Here is a 26,721-nt window from a genome sequence, read left to right as displayed (position 1 = left end):
AATAACATGTGTTGTAATTCTGCCACCATCATGTGTTGCTGGGTTTATGCACCAAAATTCACATCCTTTTCTGTTTTTTTATTCATTAGGTATTTGATTGGCACTTTAGGGCCTCCGTATGTTTGTGTAAGATCATTTTTATGGGGGGATTTGGGGAAATCCCATTTGCCTTCTTGCAGTCTGTATGAAAAAAGACAATCGGCTCAGTTTAATCTCTGATTATTTTCGGACAAAACAGGCTAAACTCAGATTAAAAGACATGAAAAACTGCATCAAATCTTTCATGTGACTCATCAGACAAAACTCCCTGAAATGCTGGACTGTTCATAAAACACGCAGTTTTTTACATTTCCTATAAACAAAGAGTATTTAAAACAATAACAACTGAAAGGGAAATGTTTGTGGAGAGTGTCATAATCTGCCCTGTTACTGATCATTTTTCAGTTTTCACTGTCGTAGGGGAGCAAAATACATTTGGACCATTTCCCAGAATATAATTCATGTTGTGTAACCACGGTAGGAATAATATTATGAAATGTGATGTACAGTAGTGGGCTGAGAGTGTGTTTGATTATGTGTGTCAGGCCTGTTTTTATAGCACCATGACTCATCTCTCGCCTCAGCCTCCTGAGGAAGAACACCTACACGCATAATTAATGAAGTGTTCTGGCAGCAACAGCTTGAATGAGGCAATCTAAGATAAAATAGAGATTAAAGTGTATTTACATCTGGGATGGATCATATTTATACTTTTCATGCAGTGGAAATAAACACTGACTGAACAGTCTTCTATGCGTCTTCAACAGCTGTGCTTTTATTCTGAAAAGCTTACGGTCATTTACAGGGTGTTTCCCCCCATAAATGCTACAGGATACCCTGCTTTATCATGCTTGTTTACTCTAATGGGGCCAAAGTTTACAAAATGAACATCATAATGATAATGCATAATACTGGATACGGAGGTCGTACAAACCCAATATTCTACTTTTGAGACATCCCTGTATCTGTGCAACAGCAGAGAGGTTTTTGCCTCTGTGTGTGAACTGAAGCTGTGAAACACGCTGAGTGATGCACCGAAGCAACGTCCCAGAATCACTCTGCTTAAAAAGTGGTTGAAAAATATGATTTTTGTAAAGCACAAGGATGTGTGTATAAGTCTGTATATATCTGTAAATATGTATAACTATCGGCATGTTAGTGGGGTTCTAAAACCAAATGCAAATTGTAAGCTAGTATTTATGATATGATGGGGAATACACAGGAAGAAAAAGTGAAAAGGGACATGATTAATTAAGCTAACGCTTCTTCTTACTTCTTTTTGAATGTTATTATTATTATGCTTATCATCATTAGCATCTTTATTATTATTTAATTGTTTGTTTGTGCTTTTTTTTCCCTCTTTGTGTTGTTATTTTTACATGTTCAAAATACAATAAGAAGAAATTTCGAGGACCTGATAGAAAATAACCAGCATGTGTGTATCCACGTCAAACTTCAGCATAAGTGTCGTAATGGAAATGACATTTAAATAAAACTCTCTCTTTACCTCAGCAGTCTTTTTTTCCCCCACGAGGTATTTAAGCACAAAGACAGCAGCAGTGATGACATCATCAGTACGTGCCACATTAACGATGTCAGCTGAGTTAACATTCATTAGTATAAAGTCTCTCTGCTGTTTGGTTGCCACTCATATACACTGTATGTAATGATATAATAATTTTTCACCTTATTTTTCTAAACTTTCCATTGTTTATTGTTTGAAAACAATAAAAATATGTTGTGATGTTCCAGCTGACTCAGCATGAACACCAGAGGAGGAAGGACGTGCTCAGAATCCTGGATTTTCCCCAACGTTTAATGAAAAGCTGAATTTAGTCAAAAGGTTTGATCAGACATAACAAAACAGGCACATTACATTTAAAATGAACGACAAAAATCAGACTTCACGGCTGTAACAGACGTGCAGAGTCAGTGAGTGGAAGAAGAACATTCATTATTTCATTTAGACTAAATCGCTCTCAGGTTAAAAACAGACACGTAAAAGACATCAAAATAAAAAAAACATTTTTTCTGGTTACAATTATTTAAGGATTAAAGATTCCAGCTATTAACATATTCAGTGCAGTTGGTTAATATAAAGAGTCATTTGATCGAGTTTGTGTGTCTGCACTGAAGGCGAACAGTTTACGGCTCCACAGTTTTACTCACGTTAACACAAAACAACAAGATCAGGTCATTCTTAAAAAGCTCCTTTAAGGTGCTTTACAAATGTACCACTCGCCATAAACACAAGAGAACAATATTTAGATTTTCTCATTAAAAACATGACTTTGATTGAAGCCTTGGTGCATGCTGGTGGATTAACCAGGGCAGCTGTGGCACACGTCTGTCCAAAAGTCCTCCACAGTGATGTGAGACTGATGAAAGAACACCTTTAATTTAAGTTTCCTCAAGTTTAGTTGCTGCTAAAGTGGTTCTACAGTTTGGAGGGGGAACTTTATTTTAAGTGACTGTACAAAAACCAAACAGAGAATTAGACGTGTGTTTGTTACTTTTTATGGCTGATCACAGCTCGTACAGGAGTTGTTTTGGTCCAGTTTTGTTGTTCTTCCTTAAACATAAAGTCTTTTATAATGACAAATAAAAATGTAAATCTGTAAAGTCAAAGGAACGATCAGGTTAGTTGAATTTTACTCTGAAAGAGTGAAAGAGCTTCCTCGAGTGTTTTTATACCCACAGCTCTTAAACCAACACCAGCAGGACGTGACTATTTGCTGGTTGTCCTGTTTCTGGTATCCGTGTGAGCTCAAATATTCATCATCCACCTTCAGGCTGAGCAGAAAGCTGTAGACGCGATGAGTCGGCAGCTTCAGGCGATGTTCTCTGTGACGCTCTTCCCATCAAATATAAAAGCATCTCCCGAAGGTCGTCTGTCTTTTTCCTGTCCGTTTCCATCTCTTTATTTATTCAGTCTCTTCCCTTTCCCCCGCTCCCTCGTCTCTCCTCTTCCTCCATCGCATTTCTGGCTCTCTCTCAGTCAACCTTGGTGCTTTTGTGTCTCCAGGGATAAATCAGCTCCCCGACAAACAGCTTCTTGACCAGAGCGGCCCATGAGTCTCTGGGGTAGCAGCTGTATGTCGGGGTGCGGTACAGCTGCACCACAGTGCTGCACTTCAGAGGGTTTATCTGAGGAAGAAAGCATCAAAATAATGGCTTGCTGTCAGGAGGAGCACACACTGATGACACATTATTAGCACGCTGAGGTAGGAAGTAAGGTACAAACAAAACAAATGCACCTGCAGTTCTTATAAAGTCCACTAGAGGCGCCAGCAGTGAGTCGGTCCCCGTGGGCTCCCACGTTAAACTTTACAGCAGATATAAACACGTTAACCGTCTCATTAAGTGTCAGTTTTATTTACTTAAGTGTTGTAGTCTGTAAGTTTTTGGTTCTTTTGTTTTTTATTGAGCTTCATCTGATATTTCCCCTCCTGAGTTCCTGGATCACAGCGGCGTGCCAAGTCTGAGTTTTCCTGTTCCTCAACCACCAGATGTGACCTCAGCATCTGTTCCTGCACCAAACCTGTCAGACGTCTCCTCAGGACCAGCCGTCAGGCTCTGCTGCTGCTCGCCCTCCAGCGAGGTCCGGCCTCCACCCTTTTCTGTTTCTCTCTGCAGCTCCATCATGTTAGTTTTCTCCAGCGTTGGCTGGCTTATGTTTATTTCCTGTTTTCCATTTTTCTTTCAGTGTCTTGTGTTAATTTTACTTCCTTTTTTTTTTTTTTTTGATCGTCCGCCTCGCCCAGATTGTTCTCACCTGTCATGTGTGTTTATAGCCCCGTCTTCCTCTTCCTGTTTTTAGAGGAAGTCAGTAGTTTACCTGAAGTTGTACTAGATTGTGTCCTGCTGGAGCCTTTGGGTGAATTTTTAATGTGACCAATAATAAAGTTGCTGTGCAGTCAAGAAAAATAATTTGGCCTCAAATGTAACAAACTAAGTATTTAGCATTTAAAACAAGCAAACAGCTGGATGATCATGGAAATTTCATCCAGCTGTGATGATTTGAACACAAAGAGGCTTCCTTGTAGCAGCCAATGAGGTGCCTCCATGTTTAAATCTGCGTGGTAAGACAACGAAGACCTGTGTGACCTCTTACCTCCATCAGCAGGTGAAGGGCGGTGCCCGGCTCCTCACACAGCACCTGGAACTTTACACCTTCTGAAAACGTGCACAAAGCCTCACGATGAAAACCTGCACACCTCCCCCACGCAGTTATTTAAAGGCTTTATAAAGACGGTTCAGTAAAGCGTACCTGCCAGTCTGTAGGGTCTGAAGAGGCGGAGGCCCATGGCAAACAGCGGGAAGGAGTTGATGAAGTCCACGCTGAGGTGGAGGACGCCCTGGAACAGCACCACCACGAGCCGGAGCTGCACGACACAATGAGACCCGGGAGTCAAAAAGAAACAAACAAAATAATGGATTGGATTTATATAGCGCTTTTCGAGACACCCAAAGCGCTTTACAACGCCACTATTCATTCACTGTCACATTCACACACTGGTGGAGGCAGCTACAGTTGTAGCCACAGCTGCCCTGTGGCAGACTGACAGAGGCGAGGCTGCCATATCGCGCCATCGGCCCCTCTGACCATCACCAGTAGGCGGCAGGTGAAGTGAAGGCGTACCAGAGTGAAGACCAGGTAGTAGAGGGCGGTGGTGGGCAGCAGGAACAGCAGGATGGTGAAGAGCAGCGTCCCGATGAAGAGCTGGAAGAAGCACAAACACAACAACACTCAGAGAAAATTCTCTGCATCTCTAAGAACTGATGAAGATTATGTTGAGTCTGAGGCTCTCGATGCCTCCTCTTCCTCATGATAATTCATTTTTTTAAATAAATGTAAAAATCTTGGTATTAAAGCTCTTGAGTTAGTTTGGGTTTGAAGCTCCTGTGATGAGGTTTCAGATCAGTCTCAGCATCCAATCGCTGACAAACGTCCCTCTAAGAGGGGGCGTGTCTCCTCTTCACAGTAGGAAATTAATGCGCAACCAAATAAATCAAATTACGTTTGTTTATTCAGAACATTTTACACCAGAGTCGAGCACAGAACAAGCAAAATCAGGAATAAGTGCAAGAAACCCAGATGTGATGCTCCCATTTAAAGACTGCTCAGTAGAAATCTATGAATGCCTTTAAAGAGCCAATCAGCAGCTGAGCCTGGAACCATGAGCCAATCATGCTGCAGAGCTCATTCACAGCTCCTAAAGCTGAGTGGAGGACGATGCATTCACCGTTCTCGACGCGGTAACAAACATCTTTCTTTGATTTCTTTGCCTCCCTGATCCTGGTTCTGCTGGAGGTTCTTCCTGTTAAAAGGGAGTTTTTCCTCCCCACCCTCGCCAAGAGCCTCTCACAGGGGATCGTCTGATTGACGGCGTCTTCTCACCAATATTTAAGGTTCTTTATCTTATAAAGTGTTGTTGTGAAATGGAGCTGTATGAATCAAACAGACATCAGTGGTGCTCAGATATACATATATTGAGGAAAACAGCTTCCGAATCCTCATTTTGGGATAAATGTACCATTTTTTTTAGCAGTTTTTAAATAAGATTTGACTCTCATCTACATTTGTAGAGACTCTTTGTCTCTACAAATGTAGATGTTGAATTCATGGATCTCTACCTGTTTATTCTCACAGGTGTTTGTGGGTTACCTGGTCCACGTCATAGGAGCAGGAGTCCACTCTCTGCCGCAGGACGTTCCACTTCTTCCCTCTGAAGAGCCTCCAGAGCGACGAGAGCCCATAGATCTTCAGACAGTACAGCCTGACAGAGACACAAACAGGTGATGAGTGACTGCTTAAAAGGAACAGGTAGATATCTGACACAAAGACAGGTTTCATAGAAGAGCTCTGCAGAGGCCTGTTCAGCTGGTAAACCACCAGCTTTATGCGCAGCAGCACTGACAAATCATTTCAAGTGTAGTCACAGAAAAAGCACCACGGCTGTAATAGGAGCAGTCATTAATGACACACTCAGTCTGTTTAACAAAGACTAAGAGAGACAGAGAAGCTTTCCGTTTGAAGCACAGCGAAGCTTCTTCGACTTTCATCCTCTGCAGAGCCGAGCTGTGTTCACGGCAGGAGATATTTTTAGACCCGGGCGCGCAGATTTAATAATAATAAAAAAAACTCAGACAAAAAGCTCTCAAAGCGAAGAGCCGGCGGAGCATAAATATGTGAGGAGGAAAATGGGTAATATTTCACTGTGCACCACGGGGCGAGGCACTGCTATCTTTAGAGCAAATACATAATTTAGTCAATCCTTCACGACAGCACTCAGACTCCCGTCACACCACACGGCAGACTAACAGACCTCATTTCTCCTGTTAAAGCCAAAGCAGGTGAGTGTACCTGAGAGCTGACAGAACAGAACCAAGATTTAAGAAAATGAAGATTTAAATGTCATCGAGCTCATCTTTTAATCCTCAAACGGGATTCAGCAGCGATGACGTGCTGTTTCTGCAGCTGAACACGTCTTCAGGTTAAAGATTAAGAAGAAATACTCATTAGTCCTGTGATGCTCTGCAGTTACTGGCTGACCTACTGAAGGCAGCAACATTTCCTGCTGCAGAAGTTTCAGTTTCACACGCTTGTGCACAACATATTGTAAAGAGTGTCATCTCCAAACCAGATGTTTGCTTAGTTTGAGTTTGACAGCAGCAGCCTGAGAGGACGTATGACAGAGTCATCGGTTCATCTGCAGTGTGGTGTTACAGGGATGCAAGCATGCTGTCACTTTTAAATGGTAAGAAGCGCTAAATAAAGGCTGCCAGGGTGGTACCAGAATTTAACTTGACCCTAAAATCTTCCAGAACCAAAAAACTCATCATGAAAGTAAGAATGCCCCAAATCTGATCCATGCATGATGCTGCATGGAAGGGGCCCTCAGCACCCAGACATGAAGAAGGCCCAGCAGAGGCTCGACTTCTTCAGGGTTCTCAAACAAAAACAGCCCGTCCTCCCACTGCTGCGCCATCAGCACCACCGAAACCATCACCAGGTTCCCACCACCCTTCCTGGAGGACATTTGGAGCCACCGCTGCCTGATAAGAAGCACCAACAGAACCACGAACTCGCCCCTGATAATACTAATACTAATTTATTTATATATTCATGTGCTTGTATATTTTCTGAGGATATTTTAATACATTTGTATTCCTTATTCTCGCTTCCTTTCATTGTACTTTGTTCAAAGACAATAAATTCATCTGAAAACCAATTAATTGATTATATTAGAATATTTTGCAACAAAGTGTTGTGCAAAAATCTTAAGGCACCCTCATTTCTTTATATTTGTTAGTGAAATGTGGAACAGTTGCAGGGATTAACTGAAACGTGTGCAAACACAAAGAAATACATTAGAAAATTAAACAGAATAAGTTAATATTTATTATTATGACCACCTTTAATCTTCATCACAGCCTGAAGTCTGAGGAAACTCTCTGTCATTAGTTTAAGTATCCTCAGTTCTCCAGCCTTCGTGGAGGACGTTCAAAGCTCTTTGGATGTTTCTGCCTCTTGTTCTGTTCTCTGTCAGGACGATCTCACGCTGCTTCAGTAAGTCTGAGGTCCGGCTCTGAGGAGGCTGATCCACGACTGGTGGTGTCCCACAGGTGTGTTGGCATCACTGTCAGTTCATAATCGTCAACACCGCTGGTTAAACTGCAGCCCACATGTCCATCACTGATGCCCCGTCACAGATTTTCAGTCCAGTTCTTGTGTAATTTCCATACCTCAGCCTTTCCTCACAGTTTTCCTTGGCAATGGCTTCTTGACGGCCGCCCTTCCACTGAGACCATTACTGATGGCACGTTCATACTGAAGGGTCACGTTTCACCTTCATCTCTCTCTCATGGTTTGGACCCTCCTCTGAATCTTCACCATCTTCTCACAGTCAACAATGACTCTGTTCAGCAGCACAGTGCGAGTGTGAACATCTAAAGCAAACAGGCCTGCAGAGCAGAGCGTGCACCAGCTTAGGCGAGGCTCTTCCAAATGTCCAACCCTGTTATGTAACCGTGACGTCAAACAAAACATCCTGCAAGTCAGATTTGGTTCTTTTGTGAGCGGCTGCAGAAATGAATTATGATGCTCTCATCTTCATCTTTCAGTTTTCACTATTGTCCAAAAGGTATTTTATAGTAAATTTATCGGCTGTGTAAAAGTTTTTATGTGTAAGATTTTAAATAGTTTCTTTTTGAATGAACTGCTTTTAGCAAACGTCCCAAATATGATCTTCAAACCCACCAATTTGGCCTCCATCACCTCGGTCCGGTCGATTATTTCATTATTAATAAATTCTCATTTCTAGACCATTCTCGGGCCATTTTCTACCAAGAAGTTTTTTCTAGATGCACAGAGGAAGGAAAAGATTTGAAAGCACTGCCCCCTGCAGGTTATCAGAAGTACCTCCTCTCACAAAGCTTTACCGCGTGCTTATTCAATAAGGTGGTGAGATGAAAACTAAAAGAAGTCCTAAACAGTCCACTCATCCAGGTCCAGAGGCAGACTCGTCCTCAAACCCAGCAGAGAAGACTAATCTCTGCGGAGAGTCCTGGGTCTGTCCCAGGGCTTCCTCCCATTAACACCTCAAATGGCTCCTGTTGAGGTGGAGGAGCATCAGTTTCACTTCCTCACCATCCTCGCTCTCTAACCCTGACACCCACAATCTCATTCTCTCCTCACAGCTTGAAGAAATCAGCAGCTTCACCTTCACACAGACACTGTGCACATCTGTCGGCCTCATGCTCCAGGCCTTGTTGCCTTCACCGATCAGAATGAGCTTTGCTTCATAGCGGAGTAAAAGCTGGCCGTTTCTAAGACATACCTGGCTCCGTAGACGTAGAAGCAGTAGATGTGGAAGGTGAGCAGGGCCACCATGTCTGACAGCAGCGAGAGGGCAAAGGTCAGGCCAAGGCAGGCCGACAGACCTCCGTACCACAGGATCCCCTCGATGAATGGAGACATCAGGTGGATGTAGCCTGGATGGAGAGACCAAGCAGCACAGTGAGAGTCAGCACAAGCTTTTGTGTCACTTTAGCGTGAAAAAGATTTAAACAAATTAAAGGAAATCTCAACACTGCAGAAAACCTCCTGATACTCACTGATCCAGAGGTGTATGTGGTACAGGAAGAAGCGGCCCAGAACCTGGTCCAAGGCCCGGTTCATCTTCAGCCCGGCTGGAGCTCCCATCAGCCACTGCAGCAGCTCCTCCAGCTCTTTAGCCACATGCTGAGGAGGAAGCGCAGGAGTTTAATGACAGAAGAACAGAAGCTGAAATTACACCAAATCCAGCCGGTTATTAGCGACTTAATGAGGCCTGTCGGCGCTGCGCAGGGCGCTGAAGTCTCTACATTTATAACATGAAGAGTTTTTGTGCCTTCAGGCTGTTTCCACAACATGATCCAAACACATGTCTGAGCATCATTAGTTCACTTATCAAGAGACTGTTTTTGTTTTCAAACCTGGAGTTTCTATAAAGCAACAAGCTGAAATTATTAAAGCTAAACTTTTTCACGTTTTTCCCGATCCGGCGCGCAGCATCCTCTAAACTGCTTTTTGTCTCCTGGATGAAGCAGCAGTAATGTCTGATTATGCTCCTTCGATCCGTCTCTTGCTGGCAAAAGATGCTCATGAAGTGCAGGCAGCACAGGTCATTGGGCTGTGCCCCTCAGCAGGCTTCTGGAAGTTGGCCAATCAAAATAAAGTTGGTGTTTTAAAGAGACACGAACTAAAACAGCTTGTGTGAGACAGGAGGGCTGCATGAAGGCCAGCATGAGGTACACATGGATCCTTTTTTTAAACAATGAATCATGCAGAGCTGCTTTTTCCAACAGTGAACTGCAAAAACAAAACCAAGCTCATATGTCATGATGGCGATTCTACATCAAAGACACGACCATGAACCTGTAAAACAAAGACCAGTCTGCGAATCGAGGACATTCATTCAGCTCCAGCATTACTCAGCTGGTCCCTCACACTTGCACACAGCAAAAATCTCCACAGAGCAATAACTTACATCAGCTGCAGGCATCAGCATGTTAGCCAGCGTGGCGATGTGGTCGTCTCTGTAGAGCCACGACATGAGCAGGACGCCGAGCCCCACGTCCACCAGGAACGACACCAGGATGTTGCCTTTCCTGCCGACAGACATCAAAGCGGAGACGCGGCGTTACAGTCGGCTCGGTTTCAGCAACAGTTTCAGTACAAACCAGGTGAAGCTCCATTTCTTCACCAGACGCCCACCTCATGAACTGCTTATGCTCGATGGCTGGTTTGGGCGAGCTCAGCGTCCTCATGTGTTCGGTCCTGTAGCTGATCTGGACACATGTGGACAGTTTACTGGACAGGAAGCGCAGCGGGTAAAGACTGAAGATCCTGCATGAAACAGAAGAGGCAGCTTAGAGCTTTACAGCCGCGGTCGGGACTTTCTTACAATAAATGCTGGACTAATAAATAAGAGCAAAACAAAGAAGGAAGCAGGAAAAGTACGTCGCTTCTTCAATTCAAAAAATAGTTTTTATCCAGCTTTGCATTACTCCAAGTCTGTGGAGGTGAACAGAGAGCCGAGTTTGAAAGCAAAGCTGTCGATTCACCGGCTGAGCTACGTTCTGACCATGAGACCAACAGAGTGAGTCTGAGGATACAAGCAGCAGAAATGAGCGTAATGATGCTGCACCTCCACATTAAAAGGAGCCAGCTGGGGTTGTGCAGCATCTGACTCGATGCCTCCTGGCTGCCTCAAAGCTGAGGCATTTCGGGCATATCAGAGTGGGTGAGGTCCTGCAGCAGAGCCAGAAGCTGCTCGATAGCTGCTCCTTCTCTGCTAGCTTGGAAGGATCTTAAAGCTCCTCACAGAAGTGTTGGAGGAGGTGGAGAGGGAGGCCTGTGCATCGATCTACTATACAGCTTTTCTATCAGTCTTTATTAACAGATTAAACACACCCAAACGCTGAGATGTAATAAAGTGTAACTACCTCGAACTTAATCCGTGCTTTGATTTTTTTAGAGGATTTTAGTCTTTTGCACAAACAGGACTTGAGCAGATTGCTTGAAATGAGTGTTTTTTATTTCATTTTTTAAAATGAATAAACTCACTGAAATTAAAACACGCAAAGTGAAAAACACTGAACAAGAATCTTCTCGTGCAGAAACTGAAACGGTGAAAGAAGGCACGGCAGGATTATAGTTTGTGGTTTATTCATCATGAATTAACAGGATGTTTTGTGCAGTTTCCAGCCGGGGGAGGACAACCAGCGATAAAACAATCAGCACATTGATCAGTATATAAAATTATCTCTCAGCTGTAGCTCTCTTCCTCTTACCGGATGCTGCAGAGCCACGTCCACAAGGCGAGCAGCCAGCTGATGAGCACACACAGCGGCACTGAGGCCTGTTTAAGCAGCTCCACGATGATGCTGGCCTCCCGGCCTTCAGACTGCCAGTGCGTCGACTTCAGCGGCCCGTCATCGTAGCGATCCAGGAAGAACAGAGGCTGGCTGCGCGCTACCGTCTGGAACACCTGCAACAGGAAGAGGAGGAGCATGTGAGAGATCACCAGCTGCCCACATCAGGGATTGGACGCATGTTGGTGGAGGAGCTGATTTGAGAGCTTTGCACCAGCACGGAGACATCACAGTTTTTTTCTCCTCTCTACCTGTTTCAGCTCAGACGGCGGCTCTGTGTCGAGGTCAGGATCTCCACTCTCAGTGGGGTGGAGCTGCGACAGCATCACCTTCCTCTGCTCATAGTGGACAAAGATCACCTTCTCCTCCTCCTCCTCCTCATCATTTTGCTTTTTTGCTTCCTGCTGAGTTTCTTGCCCATCTGAAAGTTATTCAAATCAGAGCACAGAAACTTTCAAATTAAATGAAGGACATTTTATTGGACATTTAAAAACAGAAAAGAAAAATAATCTTAAAAACAGAAACAAACTGTCAGATAAAAAAATGAAAGACAGCTGTGAAAAAGGAGAACTATCATTCCAGGGTCAGCAGGCTTAAAAGAGTGGGAGGAGCTAAAGCAGCTTAGTTCAGACAGGATGAACTGCTAGGCTGCGCCAATGCCTGCACCTGTTTAAGATAAATGAGGATTATTTTGAGCTGAGAATCATGCAAAGCTACTCTAGCACAGTCCAGAATAAAAAAAAAAGTATGGAAAAGAAAAGCCAAGGAGGAAGCAGATTCCAGTCTGAGGATCTTACTTTGGTTCCGGTTGACGACCTCACAGATGAAGCCCATCTTTCCCATTTGGCGACTGACCTGGAGCCAGCGCTGCTGGGGGAAAATGGTGCTGAGGTCCCTGAGGAAGCTCTCCATGCTCTCCTGACCCTCTTTAGGCAAACTCCAGGAGCCGAGTACCGTCAGCGCCACCCCGCTCTGGGCCTGCATCTTAGAGACGAACACAGAGGACGGCTGAGTGACTGACGTCTGGCTCACGTTGCTGAATGGATTCATCTGATCATCTGCAACCTGACTAAAAGTTTTCCTCTGCATTGTGTTTAATTCAAAAGTCAAAGGTGACACCTATTGGACAACTTGTGCCCTACAAAGACTCAGCTCCCTCTTTATAATCACCAACCTGCTGGATGTACTGTTTGACCTGCCCGGGGATGAAGGGGTAGTGAATGACCGCCAGCACCACGGCTGAGTCATGACCAGAGATCCAGCGGCCCACCAGCAGCCCGCTCTCCGCCCGGTTACAGCACTGTGGGAAGAAAATCTTCAGCACCATGACTGCACTGTGGCTCAGAGTCCAGCAGCTCTGATGATCTGAGAGAAATAAAACAAGCAGAGGTAAACTTTAACTTCAGTTACCGCCCTGACGGAGAAATCCTTCATCACAGATACGCGTGCTGATTAGCGCGTGCAGGTCCCTCATTGGTGTCCACACCTTGGTTGGAGACACTCGTCTAACCCTGGAAAACTCACTGCCAGCAGCAGATATTACAAAAGTCCAACTTGGAAATCAAAGAATTCTGAAATAAAATTTATGTGAACATTTTACAACAGCAAAGATGGCGGTAAAAGTAAAGCGTTGAGGAAAAGCCTTTAAAAAAGTTTCAGCCAGTGTCTTAAAAAGATTTTAAAGCCTCTTCTCTCTAACCTCTATTCTACTGGTGCTTTCCTGACATGAAGCCCAGCATGGCATCAAGGCTCAGTTTCCCAGACATTGAATAAGCCTGGACCTGTTTTCAGTGGGACACATTCACGGAATACTTCTCCTCATTTAGGAACAGGTCTAATCTATGTGTACAACACACTGTATGTGTGTATATATACACAAGAGTAACAGTAACCAAGTACGAACTACCCGCCGAGGGGACAAAGAAGTCCTTATTAATGAAAAATATCCCCGCGTTTCCATTTAAGTGCTACGACAGGAAAACCACTCAATCTTCCATTTTTTGAATGGAGTTCGGCAACAGAATGGAACAGGGTTAGAGACGGCTGTCCTCATTTTTTGCCCTTCAATCAGAAACCCGATTGGAGCACAACAGGAAGCCTGGGGCAGGGATGACATTGATTTCCGAGACCACGAAGCCGGTCAGCTGCAGTTTTATCTGCAGTGTTATTACAGAGTAACCGCGGGAACATAAAGAAATTACCCATCACGTCAAAGAGAAGAGTGACACCCCAACCTGCTGGTTTATCATGTCCCCCACCTGACAACCACCTCAAAGTTCTTCGCATTTTTCATTATTTTTCGTTAAAAGCGTTTTAAAATCAATGAACTGAAGCTCGAACAAACAACGGAAAGATCAAAGTGTCTAACATCACTGCGGAGACGAGACACGAGTGTTAAAAATGCAACTTTTACCTTGTTTAACACGACAATAAGAGTTCACCTTCCCTCTGCAGCTACGTGCAAACCGTCGGCGCCATCTTCGTTGTTGATAGTCCGTGCGATAAAACGCTCCGGAGAGAAACACGCGTTAATGACTGTGCTGTGTTCCTCTTACTGCGATTAGATTTCAGTTTTTGAAAGAATTAAAAGTCTCACATATTTTTTTTTTACCAAAGTTTTTTTTTATTTGAAAGGGAACTCTTTCAATAGAGAATATTAATAATGTTATTTTGAAAAGTCACTATATTAGTTTACATTCCTTGTTGTTTTATGCTAATAGTTTGATCAGGATTTTCTGAATTGTAATGTCTGAATGAAGGTATTGATCCTTAAGGGGAAACGTTTCAACCCAAAACATCCCAGAACAATAAAATAAGCATTTAAAGTCAACATGTAGTTCTCCTTACTCATAATTCCAGTTTACACTGAATTTATTACGTTTGCTTCAAAATTGAATTTTACCACGTTCACAGGCTTCAGCATTGGCCACAAGACGCTCCTCTGATTTTGAAAACAGTAATTCGTGTCGGCGTTATAAAGGACTGTGTTTCTGCTAATCCTTTTTAATTAATTTATACGGTTATTTCCTCTATGAAAAACTTTCTATATTCACTGTCTTCATGCGGTCCCTTTAAAATAATAAGAAGATATTATAATACTATAACAACATTTATAATTTACCTGGACCGAAAACTTTAAAACTTTATTATCCACAAATAATCAAAATCGTTAGTTTCTCTTAGGTTCTTCTTTTCTGTTAAGAAAACCAAGTGAAATGATCAAACTGATGTTTTAAAATAATCAGCTCATACTCACCAGTAAATGCTCAGTGTGCTGGAGCTGCTGCTGTGAATGCACAGTTGGTCCAACTGAAGAGATTTTATCTCCGGCTGCAGTGACACAGCAAGAAAAGAGCGCGAGGAGAAAGAAATATCAGAAACCTTCTGGACGAAGCGACATTAGTGAGCGGGCAGAATTCAAGGCCACAGCAGCAGATCTGACTGAAGCTTCACAGATATCAGCAGATATCACAGGTTCCAAAATGAACATGAGTGTGGCTCAGCCCTTTGATTTATACCACAGTAACCTTTTATTCATGTCACCGAGCTGCTGAAGCTGGCATAAAGGGGAGGTTTCAACACGCTGCTGGATTCAGGTATAAAATTCAATAAGAACTGCAGCTGGACTTGAACCTTGAGCCTCAGTGTTTAAATCCACTGACAGACAGAACCAGCCGAGCTCTCCAGCAGCTCTGATGGATCAGAAATTTACTCTGAGGTTACAAAACATGCACACGAACGAAACGGACAAAACCTCCTTAAAACAAAAGTATACACGATTTTAATTCAGAAAACTTACACAGAAGATCTTTAAAGCATAAGACTACCTGCTGGAGAAGTGGGTCATCTGGAGGTTTGATCTCATGATGCAGAGGAGAGCCACAGGAGTGGCAACTTTTAATTTTGACCTTAAAAGTAGAAAAAGATATTTGCTGGACTTGAATCCTGAACCTTTTAGATAAAATATGACGAGACCATAATCAGAGCTCTCCAGCAGCTGATGTCTGAAGACCCTCCAAACTAAAAGGAAAAGAAAAACACACAGAGAGCAACAGAAACTGTATAAAAAGGTTAAGGAAAGCCCCAGAACACACTCTGGTTCAAAATGAAGTTAAGTTCTAATTAATACAAAACCTTACATTTAAATAATAAATGTCCACTAATAAAATATATAACAATAAAAAGAAGACTGTATGTATGTATGTATTAAACACATGCACTAGCTCTCTGTAGCTTTAAAAAAGGCAGCCGATGCTCAAACCTACAGATAAACTTCACTACCCAGAGGCTCTGGCGAGAGAGGGTCGCGCAGGATTATGGGTAAATAGGAAGTAAACAAATACACGTGTAAGATGGCGCTTTCAGAGCGGTCCTCGGTTCAGGGGTCAGTTAAAGAGGTTTTAAGGGAGTTCCAGGTGTCGTTTTTCGCTCTGACTCGGCTCCCTTCGTTTCCCTGGACTGTGAGTACGAGTCTGGCCGAACTTCATTCAGAAATCTCCGCATTTTAGCACCAAAGCAGCCTCTGCCTGTGAAACATGAGTAAAGCAATGCTTGTAATCAGTCAAGGGACCTCCCTGAATAATTTTGGTCTCAGTTCATAAAGATAATCTTTATTCTTTCTTTTAATTTGTTTTTATGTTTTCAAATTGGCCACGGGCTCTCTGAGCCTGCTTCTGCCGGAGATTTCTTCCTCTTAAAGGACATGTTTTCCTTTCCACTGTCGCCCAGTGCTTGCTCGTAGGGGTCGTCTGATTGTTGGGGTTATGGTGGGTCTACCTTACAATATAAGCGCCTTGAGGCGAGTGTTGTGATTTGGCGCAATGTGAATGACTTTAGCCTTCAGCCTCCCTGGGAAAGTCTATGCCAGGGTGCTGGAGAGGAGAGTTCGTCCGTTAGTCGAACCTCGGATACAGGAGGAACAATGCGGTTTCCGTCCTGGTCGCGGAACACTGGACCAGCTCTTTATCCTCTCCAGGATACTTGAGGGTGCATGGGAGTTTGCCCAACCAGTCTACATGTGTTTTGTGGACTTGGAGAAGGCATTCGACCGTGTCCCTCGGGGTGTCCTGTGGGAGGTGTTGCGGGAATATGGGGTGTCTGGCCCATTGCAACGGGCCATTCGATCCCTATACAACCGTTGCAAGAGCTTGGTTCGCATTGCCGGCAATAAGTCGGACTCGTTCCCGGTGGGTGATGGGCTCCGCCAGGGCTGCCCTTTGTCACCGGTTCTGTTCATAATTTTTATGGACAGGATTTCTAGGCGCAGCCAAGTGGCGGAGGGCTTTCGCTTTGGTGGCCTCAGAATCTCATCTGATTTTTGCAGATGATGTGGTTCTGTTGGCTTCATCGGGTGAGGGCCTCCAGCTCGCACTGGAACGGTTCGCAGCCGAGTGTGAAGCAGCGGGAATGAGGATCAGCACCTCCAAATCTGAGGCCATGGTTCTCAGCCGGAAAAGGGTGGAGTGCCCACTCCGGGTCGGGGATGAGTTCCTGCCCCAAGTGGAGGAGTTCAAGTATCTCGGGGTCTTGTTCGCGAGTGATGGGAGAAGGGAGCCGGAGATCGACAGACGGATTGGTGCTGCAGCTGCAGTAATGCGGACGCTGCACCGGTCCGTCGTGGTGAAGAGGGAGCTGAGTGTAAAAGCGAAGCTCTCAATTTACCGGTCGATCTACGTCCCTACCCTCACCTATGGCCATGAGCTGTGGGTAGTGACCGAAAGAACGAGATCGCGGATACAAGCGGCAGAAATGAGCTTCCTCCGAAGGGTGGCTGGCCTCTCCCTTAGAGATAGGGTGAGAAGTCCGGCCATCCGGGAGGGGCTCAGAGTAGAGCAGCTGCTGCTCCACATCGAAAGGAGCCAGCTGAGGTGGTTCGGGCATCTGACAAGGATGCCCCCTGGGCGCCTCCTGGGTGAGGTGTTCCAGGCATGTCCCACCGGGAGGAGGCCCCGGGGCAGACCCAGGACACGCTGGAGAGATTATATCTCTCGGCTGGCCTGGGAACGCCTTGGTATTCCCCCGGATAAGCTGGAGGAGGTGGCTGGGGAGAGGGAGGTCTGGGCCTCTTTGCTTAGGCTGCTGCCCCCGCGACCCGGCCCCGGACAAAGCGGATGAGGATGGATGAATGAATGACTTGAACTTAAAACGTGACTTACACAGAGGTTGAACTTTTTATCTGCTTACAGTTTGTAGAAAAAGACCTTCAGAGCAGCGGGTCATCAGAGCTCATTTCTCAGGTGCTGAAACAGGTGAGTGTTCCTCCATCGTGCTGCAATCATAAAACAGCTTCGTCAGTGTAATGAACAGTCACATGTTTTTACAGACGTGCCTTCATCCCCTGTGCCGGAAGTTTCCACCTTCAGTCAGATACAGGAGGCTGTTTCTCTCCCAGCTCATCAGACGGGTAAGGAGAGGTTAACTCTCAGATTATTAGTTGAGCTTTTTTTTTTCTCTGGGCAGAAAGATGTTGAAGTACTCGATCACAGAGTCAAACCCGGCTGTGTGCTTCCTGGTTTCTTCCTCCACAGCTGGAAGCTTCAGGCTGTGAACCCCTGGATGAGCTGTACGATGCTCTGGCTGAGGTGGTGGGCGCTGAGGAGACCATGGAGTGCTACAAGAGCTACCTGCTGGTACCGCACACAGAAAACCCCCAGTGTCACTGTTACCTTTATATCAAATTATTTGTTTTGTGCCATAAAAATATCACGATCTGATTTTCGGTCTGAATCGCCCGGCCCTACTTTTGCCAGCTGTTGCTTGCAGGAGTCTTAATTTGAAGTGCAGCGATGTTTGTGTCCTGCAGCCTGCTGGTGGCGCCGTGAGCTTGATGGAGAACATTGCTCTGATCTCAGAGGGGACCACCGGGCTGGTGACGTGGGAGGCGGCTCTTTACCTGGCAGAGTGGGCTCTGGAGAATCAGCAGGTCTTTACAGGCAGGTAAGCGGAAGGATCTGCAGGTCGTCGCCCTCCAGGTGGAGCTTCTGCAGCTTTTAAATTTGCTCCTCCTCCTTCAGGACGGTGCTGGAGCTGGGCAGCGGTGCGGGGTTGACAGGTATCACCGTCTGTCGGTCGTGCAGCCCAAAGCGATTCATCTTCAGCGACTGTCACTCCACAGTGCTGCAGAAACTCAGAGACAACGTCCGGCTGAATGGGCTGAGCGAGCAGACGACCCCAGCGGTCAGCGTGGAGAAGCTGGACTGGACGGCAATCTCAGAGGAAGAGCTGAGGGAGATCGGAGCTGATGTCATCATCGCCGCAGGTCAGATTTTTGGAGATGGTGTGGACACACATTCACACACCTCAGTCTGTTCTGGATTTTGTGGAGCTGTTGACAATCTGCTTTCTCAGATTTGGAGTTAAAGCAGATTCCTGTTGTTTGTCGTGGTGCAGACGTGGTGTACGACCCCGACATCGCAGGAAGTCTGGCGAAGCTGCTGTCCATCGTTCTGAGGTGTTCGTCTGCCGAGGGTCTCCCTCAGGTCTTCATCTGCTCCACGATAAGGAACCTGGAGACGTACGGCGGCTTTAAACAGCAGCTTGGTAAGACAGCGCTGAGGAGGAGGCGGCGGCTGTGGTGAAGATGGTTCAGATTAATTCAGACTTAAACCTGATCAGAGTCTGGTTTACTTAAACCTGACGTTCTGCTGTGGCTCTTTGGCTCATGCTAACCTCACGTGATCGACCTCATGCTCGAGTCTGAGTTTCATCAGCCTCGCCCACAAAAACACGTTTTCTGCCTGAAATGAACAGTAAACATATAACACAAGGGGAAAAATACTGTGGTTTGCTGTAGTAAGTAGTTCTTTAACCAGCTGTGCACAGTGTCCACAATTCATGAAATTCATGAAGCAAAAAGGACCTGGAGACAGCTCACAGGAAACACTCAGACGTTCCAGTGTCGACAAAACGAGACTGCAAATCTGGCCAGATTTGATCCTGGATACTTCCTGGTTGCAGTGGGAATAAATAAGTTGTTTTTGAGGTGTGCTTGGGGAATTATGAAGATGATTTTATAGAGATCAGGATTTTCGCAGTGCAGGACGTTGGTTTGAACGAAGTCATTGTTTGTTTGTTTTGGCAGAAGCTGAAGGAGTCGGCCATGAAGTGATCCCAGCACCCGTCAACCACGTGTTTCCTTATAACAGACAGTCGGCTATAGAGCTCATCAAACTGCGCAGATGACACGAGGGGAGCATGATAAAGATTTTATTTACAAATGTACATCCTCATCGTCATGACAACTTCCTTTATACATTCAAGTGAAGAAAGAAAAACGCCAGGAATAAAAAAAGAAGACCTCAGAAGACTTCGTCTTTTCACCCACTGATCCATTTAAATTTTAAATGTACATTTCTCAGAAAACACCCCAAACAAACAGTTTTGTCCTTTATGCTCTCACTCTGCTGTAACTGGTGCTCATCTCATCCAGGCATTCACTGGATACTGGACTCAAAGGCTGGGCCTACTTTATTCCATGAAGTGCTCACCAGGCACAAAAGGAAAAAAAAGGCTTGTTTCCATGGTGATGTCTACTGCACGTGCCCAGTAGGGCTTACAAAGCGAGACTTTCATGAATAAAAAAAAATGGTTATAAAACTGCAGCGCTGTCTAGCTCTCTAAATAGAGCCAAGGTTATCTCGGAGCAGTGATTAGAGGCAGGACGTTCTGGTCCCAGTTGTCATCCCAGCGCTGCCCCCTGCTGGAGTGGAGGTTCCTCCTGAAGGTTCCCAGTTTGCCGTCTGAACTGGGAAAGTCTGACAGGAGAGTCTGGAATCATAAACGTTCAGCATTATTTGAAAGAAGTCAAAAGAGCGTGTCGATCACCTTGTTTGTTTTTTTGAGAATAGAAGAAAGAAGGTGGAGTGCTAAGGTATCAGCTAACGCTAGCTAGCTAGCTACCATGCTATATAAATAATTAGCTATTAACTTATTTATCTGTAATATCCAATTAAAATCCTAGAATTTCACCCCCAAAACTGTGGCTCCAGCTTCTTGGACAGTCTGTTAGTACAGTCACCTCACAGCAGCCATGTTTTTGGTCACATGATGTTATTAAAAAAAGCTCCAACAGCACAAACACGGTCCAGAGGTCCAGTTCAGTTAGCCGAGGTGAAGCCTAACGGACATCTAGCTGCTACAGCCGCCTGTGTCACCCTCTCATCACAGATGTGGCCACTTCACTCCCACTCAGGCTTCAGAACCCACAAAACCATCTTTTATATACAGTCTATGCTTAAATCGTGTTGTACGGTATTTTCAGAGAAGAATAAATGTTGGTAGATATTAGAGTCCATATCAGGGTCTGCCCGAATCTTTCTCCTGATCATGTGACTGGTTTACAGGCATCTCTCACCTTCAGCTGCTCGGCGAGCTCTGCAGAGTCTTTGAAGATCAGCCCGTTCTCCTCGTGCTTCACCAGCTCATCCAAGCTAGGAATAAAAATAAAGCCGAGTCAGGTTTAATTCACGTTCATGAGCTTACTGGAAGCACATTCTCATCTCCAGTTTAAATAGGTGGACATCAACACAGAGAGGGAAGTATTTACAGAGGTCACTGATGAGCATTTTACTTTGCAACCAGCGGAGTCGCCCCCTCCTGGCCACTAGAAAGAATGCAGGGTTAAGAGGTCGGCTCACCAGTTGAAGTGGACGGCGCAGACGGGGAGGCAGCAGCCGAACATGTCCACCACCTTCATGGGCAGATCCAGACCGCTGGACGACTTGTGGAGACAAACACCCAGGTCTGCTGAGCCTGGACGACAGAGAAGGAAACTCCTCCAACGACCTGCAGGAACCTTTGTGCGCAAACACGAGTGAGACTAAACTGGTCGAACAGACCAAAATTAATACTAAAATACCTAAAAGCAGAGGGTAATCTTCTGCCTCCAGCCAGGGGGTGCAGATCTCCACGTGCTCCAGGTGCAGGGAGTCGATGAGCTTCATGTAGTGTTCCTTCTGAGGACCCTTACCTGCACAAACGCACAAAAACACACAGAGTGGAAACATGTTCTGAATAAGGGAAAATCTTCTAATCTGTAAGCAGCGAGCTGGACTACCTGTGATCACGCAGAGTAAAGGTGGTAAGGAAGCTCCTCCCCTAATGAAACCTTCGTACTCTGGTGGGAACAAACAGGCGACAGGTGAGGAAACACGTTTCATGGATTATTTAAACGTTCGTTTCTGGAACAGCAGGTCTCACCTTCGAGGGCCGTCAGCAGGATGGAGAAATCTTCGTCCTCTGCAGAGAAAAAATGTCCTGAATCAGTGATTCAGTGTTTCCAGAGATGAAACACAAGGTGCAAAATAAAGTGAAACTGGCTGAATTTGGAAAATTTTACATTCTGTTTACAATAGAAGCTGCAGCCAGAAACCTTCAGTGAGCGTCCTCGCGCATCCCGACATTCCCGCATCATGTTTACGTCGATGATGAGGAACACCGGGAGTTTAATTCCCCTTTTCCACGAAAAAACTATTTATTTCCGCACTGAGATCACGATCTCTTTACCGAGATTCACAGCAGGACTTAAAGCGAAACCGTTGCTCCCAAAATCCTTTCCTGTAAATCCTGAACGGGCCGAGGACGCCGCTGAAGCGGAGGTCACGACCTCCAAGCAGTAACTTCTGTTTTGTTTCTTCCTGATCATTGAAATGTGATTAAAAACCCTGCAGTGAAGCTGCCTGTGTGTGAGCCGCTGAAGGAAAGTAAAAGCTTGTGAAATTAAAAACAAGACTTTTTGAACTCCTGAGATGAACGACTTCAGCAGAAATGTTCGAACAGCAAACGCAAAACAAAAAATCGGTTTGCAATCAGAAAACACCAAAAGCTCGCCGTGGTTTTCGTTCTTAAATGGGGGGAAGCGTCTCTTCCTCAGACCTGTCCAGCTGGTGCTGCTGAGCAGCAGCGCTGGTCGCTCCGCCCTCAGGGTCACGGTGCCGTCAGCGGGGTCACGAACTGAGAAGATGGTCCTCTCCGCCTCAGACCTGAGAGAGTAGGTGAGCACACAGAGCTGATGTGTTTTTTTCTATAACAATAAACTGAACAACCGAGGAAAAGCCGACAGTAAAACTCTGCAGCTCTACGATTGCACACATTACACAAACTTCCTGTTTTGTGGGCGATCAACAGTGTTTCACAGGAACTGCCCCCCAACAGCGTCATCACTCACCCCGCGTGTCTGAACTGAGGATAGACGGCGGCGAGCCTCACGAAGAGCTCGTGCTGCAGCTTCAGCGGAGTCTCTCTGAAGATGGAGGCCGGCCGGTCGTACAGAGTCGTCGCCCTGCAAACGTCAAACAGTAAAATGTCGCGCTGCGATCCAGAGTGAGAACAGAGTCACTGCGGTTAGTTTACTGGTTTTTATTAACTGCATTAAAAACTCGGCCCTGCAGTGAAACACAAACGTGAACATCAGGAGCCTCACAGAGGACGGATCACGGGACCGTCCACAGCAGAGCCGAGACTTCGAGCAGGTACGAGTTATGTGAACACATCGTCCGCAGACCTGGAGCAGCGTCTCCTTTTAACTCCGCTCCTTCAGTGTCTCCTCAGGTGTCATACACATCACGGCCTCCAGAGGCCGCTAGTGAGACATCTGACCTTTGTTTCAGTCTTTCTTTCCTTCATCAACTTCACTGTAAAGTGACACGTCTGCATGTTTTTATTGGTGTGTTGTGAGAATCTTCAATTTCAAACATCTCTCAGATTTTCTGCCACGAGCATTCGTCAGTGAATGAAAAACAGCCATGCAGATAATAGAAAGAGAAAGTCATACTTGATGCCCCAGTTTTTCTGCAAGTCGACCTTCATGGCGTTGGTGACGCACAAGTTGTGAGACGCCAGAGGGCCAAAGAAGCGCTCGTACCTGAAAGACGAGAACGAAAGCGCCCGTCAGAGACGACAGAGACAGAAACACCTCGGATCAGGATTTAACATTAAGTATTTTTATCACAGTCCTGAGGATCAGGACACCGCAGAGCGCCACCTTCAGCCTCTCAGCGGTACTCACCACTTTGCCAGTCGGACTATGGGATGCGCCGGGCCGTGGCTCAGCGCCATGATGGTGTAGCCGTAGTTGTGCCAGTCGATGATGAATCTGCTGCCACGCAGCAAACACACGAACCAGGTCACTGCGATGCTGGGCAGCCCAGGAGGATTCTGGGAAACAAAGGCAGTCGTTGATGTTAACAGAGTGAAGTATTTATAGCAGAGTTCTTTATCGTTCCTCTAGAGTTCATTTAACTCTCAAAATAAATGTTTTTGAGTCAAAATGAGGATTTTTGTCTTAATTTAAACAAATAAAAAAGAAGAATGGATGAACCAGTGTGATGTTTACGTCTGTACGTGAGTTATTGTTCCCCCTGTGAGAGTCACAGGTAACACACCTGCATCAGAACATGCGCCTGCAGCTCCATCGTCAGCAGGACACGGAGCAGCTGCAGGGACTGAACCGTCACCTTCGTCACATACGAGACCACTTTCGGTCCGACTGCGAAACAGGAAACGGGTTCATTAAAAAACAAACAGTAAAGAATCACATCCTGTTTGTTGTTTAAGCGCAGATGTAAATGTACCTCGGACACCTTTCAGCTCTGCGATGGGCACTATGGTGATTTTCTCCTCGCTCAGCACGTCTTGATGAGGTTTGGTTTCTGAAAAACAATCACAGCACAAATTCTTCACTTTCACAGCCGACACGGGAATTTTTCAGGCACGATGAAACGACTTCCTGATTGTTTTTAGTCCAAAGCTCACATTTCGTTTTTTGTTTCTCAGAACAACCGACTGTTTGTCTGAAACTCTTTTGGTTTTCAGTGCTGTAGAAACAAAAGGTATTTCTTTTCTATCAGGTCATGTTTATAATGCACAGCTGAAATGAACCCGGCTCAGTTAACCTGGATGTGCTGCACCGAGTTTACGTTTTAGTAATTTTAATAGAGTACGTGATATTACTTCTTTCAAACACCACCCTTACAAAGAGGATCGGCTCCATCTCGGATCACTTACAGCGACCTGCTTTGAGGTGTTTTCTGTCTGTGGTCACTTTTTTTTCTGCATATACTTTACAGTCACGTCTTTTTCTTTATCTAAAGTTTGATTTATCTCAACCTGCTGAAAGCACCAGTTTTATACTTGGATCAAATATTCTTTTCTTTAGATTTTTGATTTGGAACTTTTACGAGTAACGACATGTAAACGCTGCTTCTTTAAAATACCACTCCTTATAAATCCTACAGGCAGAGCGCTGCAGTATTGATGGAGGTGTAGAAGTTGCAGCACATGTTTCAGGAACAAATAAACTCGCACAGTGAACCACCTCACTATACAGCTCCAACAGGATGTAGACGCTTCAGTGTTTGTTTCCCCCAAACCTCCAAACATTAGGAGGTATGGACCACCTCTGTCACTCCAGCCCTCCTTCACTACATCCAGAAATATCCTCAGAGGTCGTCCTCTTCTCCTCCTGTGTATATCCAGTATATGTACGCTCCCTCCTCTGCACACCTCAGCCTCTCTGACTCTGAGATGTCCCTCTGATGGACTCATTTCTAATCCTTGTCTCCACCCACGCCGCCCTGCCTGCACGTTCTTCTTCACCTCCTCTTGTGCATTGTATGGATGATTGACCCCAGGTATTTAAACTCATCCACCTGCACTGGCTTCTCTCCTCACATGTCCACCTATCAACATGTCTCTCTCACTCACGTCTATTCTGTCTGGATTGTACCAATTTTCATTCTTCTTCTCTCCAGATCATACCTCCACCTGCTCACTACTCACACTACAAATCACAGTGTCGCCACAGGGACTCCTGCCTACCCCCATCTGTCTGCTGACCAGAGTGGGCTCAGGGTCGATCCCTGATGTAGTCTCACCTCCACCTTAAACCCACCTCCCCACTGTCTCTCTGTCCTCATACTGGTACGAGGATACGCTGGTATCGGTACCTACCTGAACATGTCGGTACGAGAAGTGAAAGAAGCTGACTGTTTGATCTCAGCGGCAGGTGGGAAACAGGTGAATCAATGTGTCACAGGAAGCTTCAGTCTCACCTGAAAACCCCACGAAGGTCACATGGTACCCGTGTTTACTCAGGGATAAAGCGTGATACTGCATCCGAGGACTGCGCCCGATGTCCCCCAGCACCAGCACACAGACCCGCCGGGAGGTCCCGTCGTCCCGCCGCCGTAGGCTGCGGCCCCACAGCGGCAGCAGCGCGGCAGCGACCGCCAGAGACACCGCGGGCCACCTCACAGCCGAGTGTGGCGCCAAAAGTCCCGCTAAAAGCGCCAAAACCGTCAGGGAAACTGCCAGCAGAGCCGTGCAGGAGCAGCGCGGCGCCATGTTTGTTTGAGATTTGTGATGACGCGGCTCATCACAAATGGGCGGGGCTTGATGTTTAAAGGAAGCGCGCATCGTATCGTGACGCGTTCATGTGCAAACCAGGAACTTTCAGTCTCAGCCGTCAAAGCGTGTGTTAACTTCTATTGTTATCAAAAGATTATATTAAAAAACCCACAAAGAAAAAATTAAAAAGTAGGGCTTTGGTAGCACATTTACATTTTGTTTTTTAAAAAAGAAAAATCTCAGAAACATCTTTTCACAAACATTTTGGAACAAAGAATAAAAAGTTTGACTGAGCAGATTTTTGTGAATATATTTACACAATTAAACATTTGTTCTGAAGTTTTGTGCTTTTCAAATGTGAAAATCTACTTTGTATTAACCAATCTCTCTTTAGGATATTTTCGGTTCTATTCTTCATTTAGAAACAGGAGGATATAATATATACACATCAGAATCAAAATAGGATTCAGGATTATACTTTACTGTCATTACACATGTATAAATACAGTGTAACGAAATACAGTTTGCATCTAATCAGAAGTGCAAGAGCAGTAAGTGCAATACTTTCTTAATCCCTGAGGAAATTATATTATACACATATACACGTATAAGAATGCGTGACATTGATATGTAATATATGTTTTCTAGTGCCTTCCAGAAAATATATTCATAAAATGTATGCATTAATATACTATAAACAAAATTGTTTAAAAAATCTAAATAATAACATATACATATTCATCAATTTGTAAATGAGCCTGAAAATTGTACTCGTGCTGTCCACACTGTATTTTTCTGATGAAATAGTCTGACTTATTATCCTGGAAATGCCCTGCACACATAAACAAAAACAAACAAACAGAAACAAAAGAACCAAAAAATTAAACATTACTGAAATAAGAAAACTGCCTTCAGATT

General features: G+C 45.1%; 3 protein-coding genes across 5 annotated transcripts; 1 reads left to right on the top strand and 2 right to left on the bottom strand.

Moving 5' to 3' along the window:
- Positions 1-1,834: 1,834 nt before the first annotated feature.
- pigq (phosphatidylinositol glycan anchor biosynthesis, class Q) lies at positions 1,835-14,789 on the bottom strand. Of its 2 annotated transcripts, none has more exons than XM_014407863.4 (14): positions 14,717-14,789; positions 12,635-12,825; positions 12,258-12,444; positions 11,712-11,881; positions 11,380-11,576; positions 10,301-10,432; positions 10,074-10,194; positions 9,160-9,286; positions 8,883-9,036; positions 5,708-5,819; positions 4,682-4,762; positions 4,310-4,424; positions 4,154-4,215; positions 1,835-3,186 (listed from the first exon to the last, which is right to left on the bottom strand). In XM_014407863.4, exons 2-14 carry the CDS (start codon positions 12,785-12,787, stop codon positions 3,034-3,036), a joined length of 1,764 nt encoding a protein of 587 aa, XP_014263349.3. In that variant the 5' UTR covers positions 12,788-12,825; positions 14,717-14,789; the 3' UTR covers positions 1,835-3,033. The 2 variants fall into 2 exon arrangements, with proteins under 2 accessions (XP_014263349.3, XP_014263344.3); XM_014407858.3 differs by lacking the exon at positions 14,717-14,789 and adding an exon at positions 13,874-13,998.
- A 972-nt stretch (positions 14,790-15,761) lies between these two features.
- eef2kmt (eukaryotic elongation factor 2 lysine methyltransferase) lies at positions 15,762-20,743 on the top strand. Of its 2 annotated transcripts, none has more exons than XM_014408100.3 (8): positions 15,762-15,920; positions 17,646-17,708; positions 17,810-17,863; positions 17,988-18,089; positions 18,263-18,396; positions 18,474-18,718; positions 18,850-18,999; positions 19,541-20,743. In XM_014408100.3, the coding sequence occupies exons 1-8, from the start codon at positions 15,813-15,815 to the stop codon at positions 19,639-19,641; spliced, it is 957 nt and encodes a 318-aa protein (XP_014263586.2). In that variant the 5' UTR covers positions 15,762-15,812; the 3' UTR covers positions 19,642-20,743. The 2 variants fall into 2 exon arrangements, with proteins under 2 accessions (XP_014263586.2, XP_014263585.2); XM_014408099.3 differs by having other exon boundaries at positions 17,783-17,863.
- On the bottom strand, positions 19,649-25,845 carry alg1 (ALG1 chitobiosyldiphosphodolichol beta-mannosyltransferase). The gene is made up of 13 exons (XM_004556411.4): positions 25,509-25,845; positions 24,030-24,107; positions 23,841-23,944; positions 23,465-23,613; positions 23,231-23,320; positions 22,625-22,738; positions 22,333-22,439; positions 21,658-21,696; positions 21,515-21,574; positions 21,317-21,427; positions 21,096-21,210; positions 20,813-20,888; positions 19,649-20,226 (listed from the first exon to the last, which is right to left on the bottom strand). Exons 1-13 carry the CDS (start codon positions 25,798-25,800, stop codon positions 20,092-20,094), a joined length of 1,470 nt encoding a protein of 489 aa, XP_004556468.3. The 5' UTR covers positions 25,801-25,845; the 3' UTR covers positions 19,649-20,091.
- Between the last annotated feature and the right edge of the window lie 876 nt (positions 25,846-26,721).

The sequence above is a fragment of the Maylandia zebra genome, linkage group LG4 (genome assembly GCF_041146795.1).
Source record: "Maylandia zebra isolate NMK-2024a linkage group LG4, Mzebra_GT3a, whole genome shotgun sequence".
NCBI classification, from domain to species: Eukaryota; Metazoa; Chordata; class Actinopteri; order Cichliformes; family Cichlidae; genus Maylandia; species Maylandia zebra.
The sequence above is the reverse complement of the archived record's forward strand: the minus strand, read 5'-3'. Positions and strand labels throughout refer to the sequence as shown.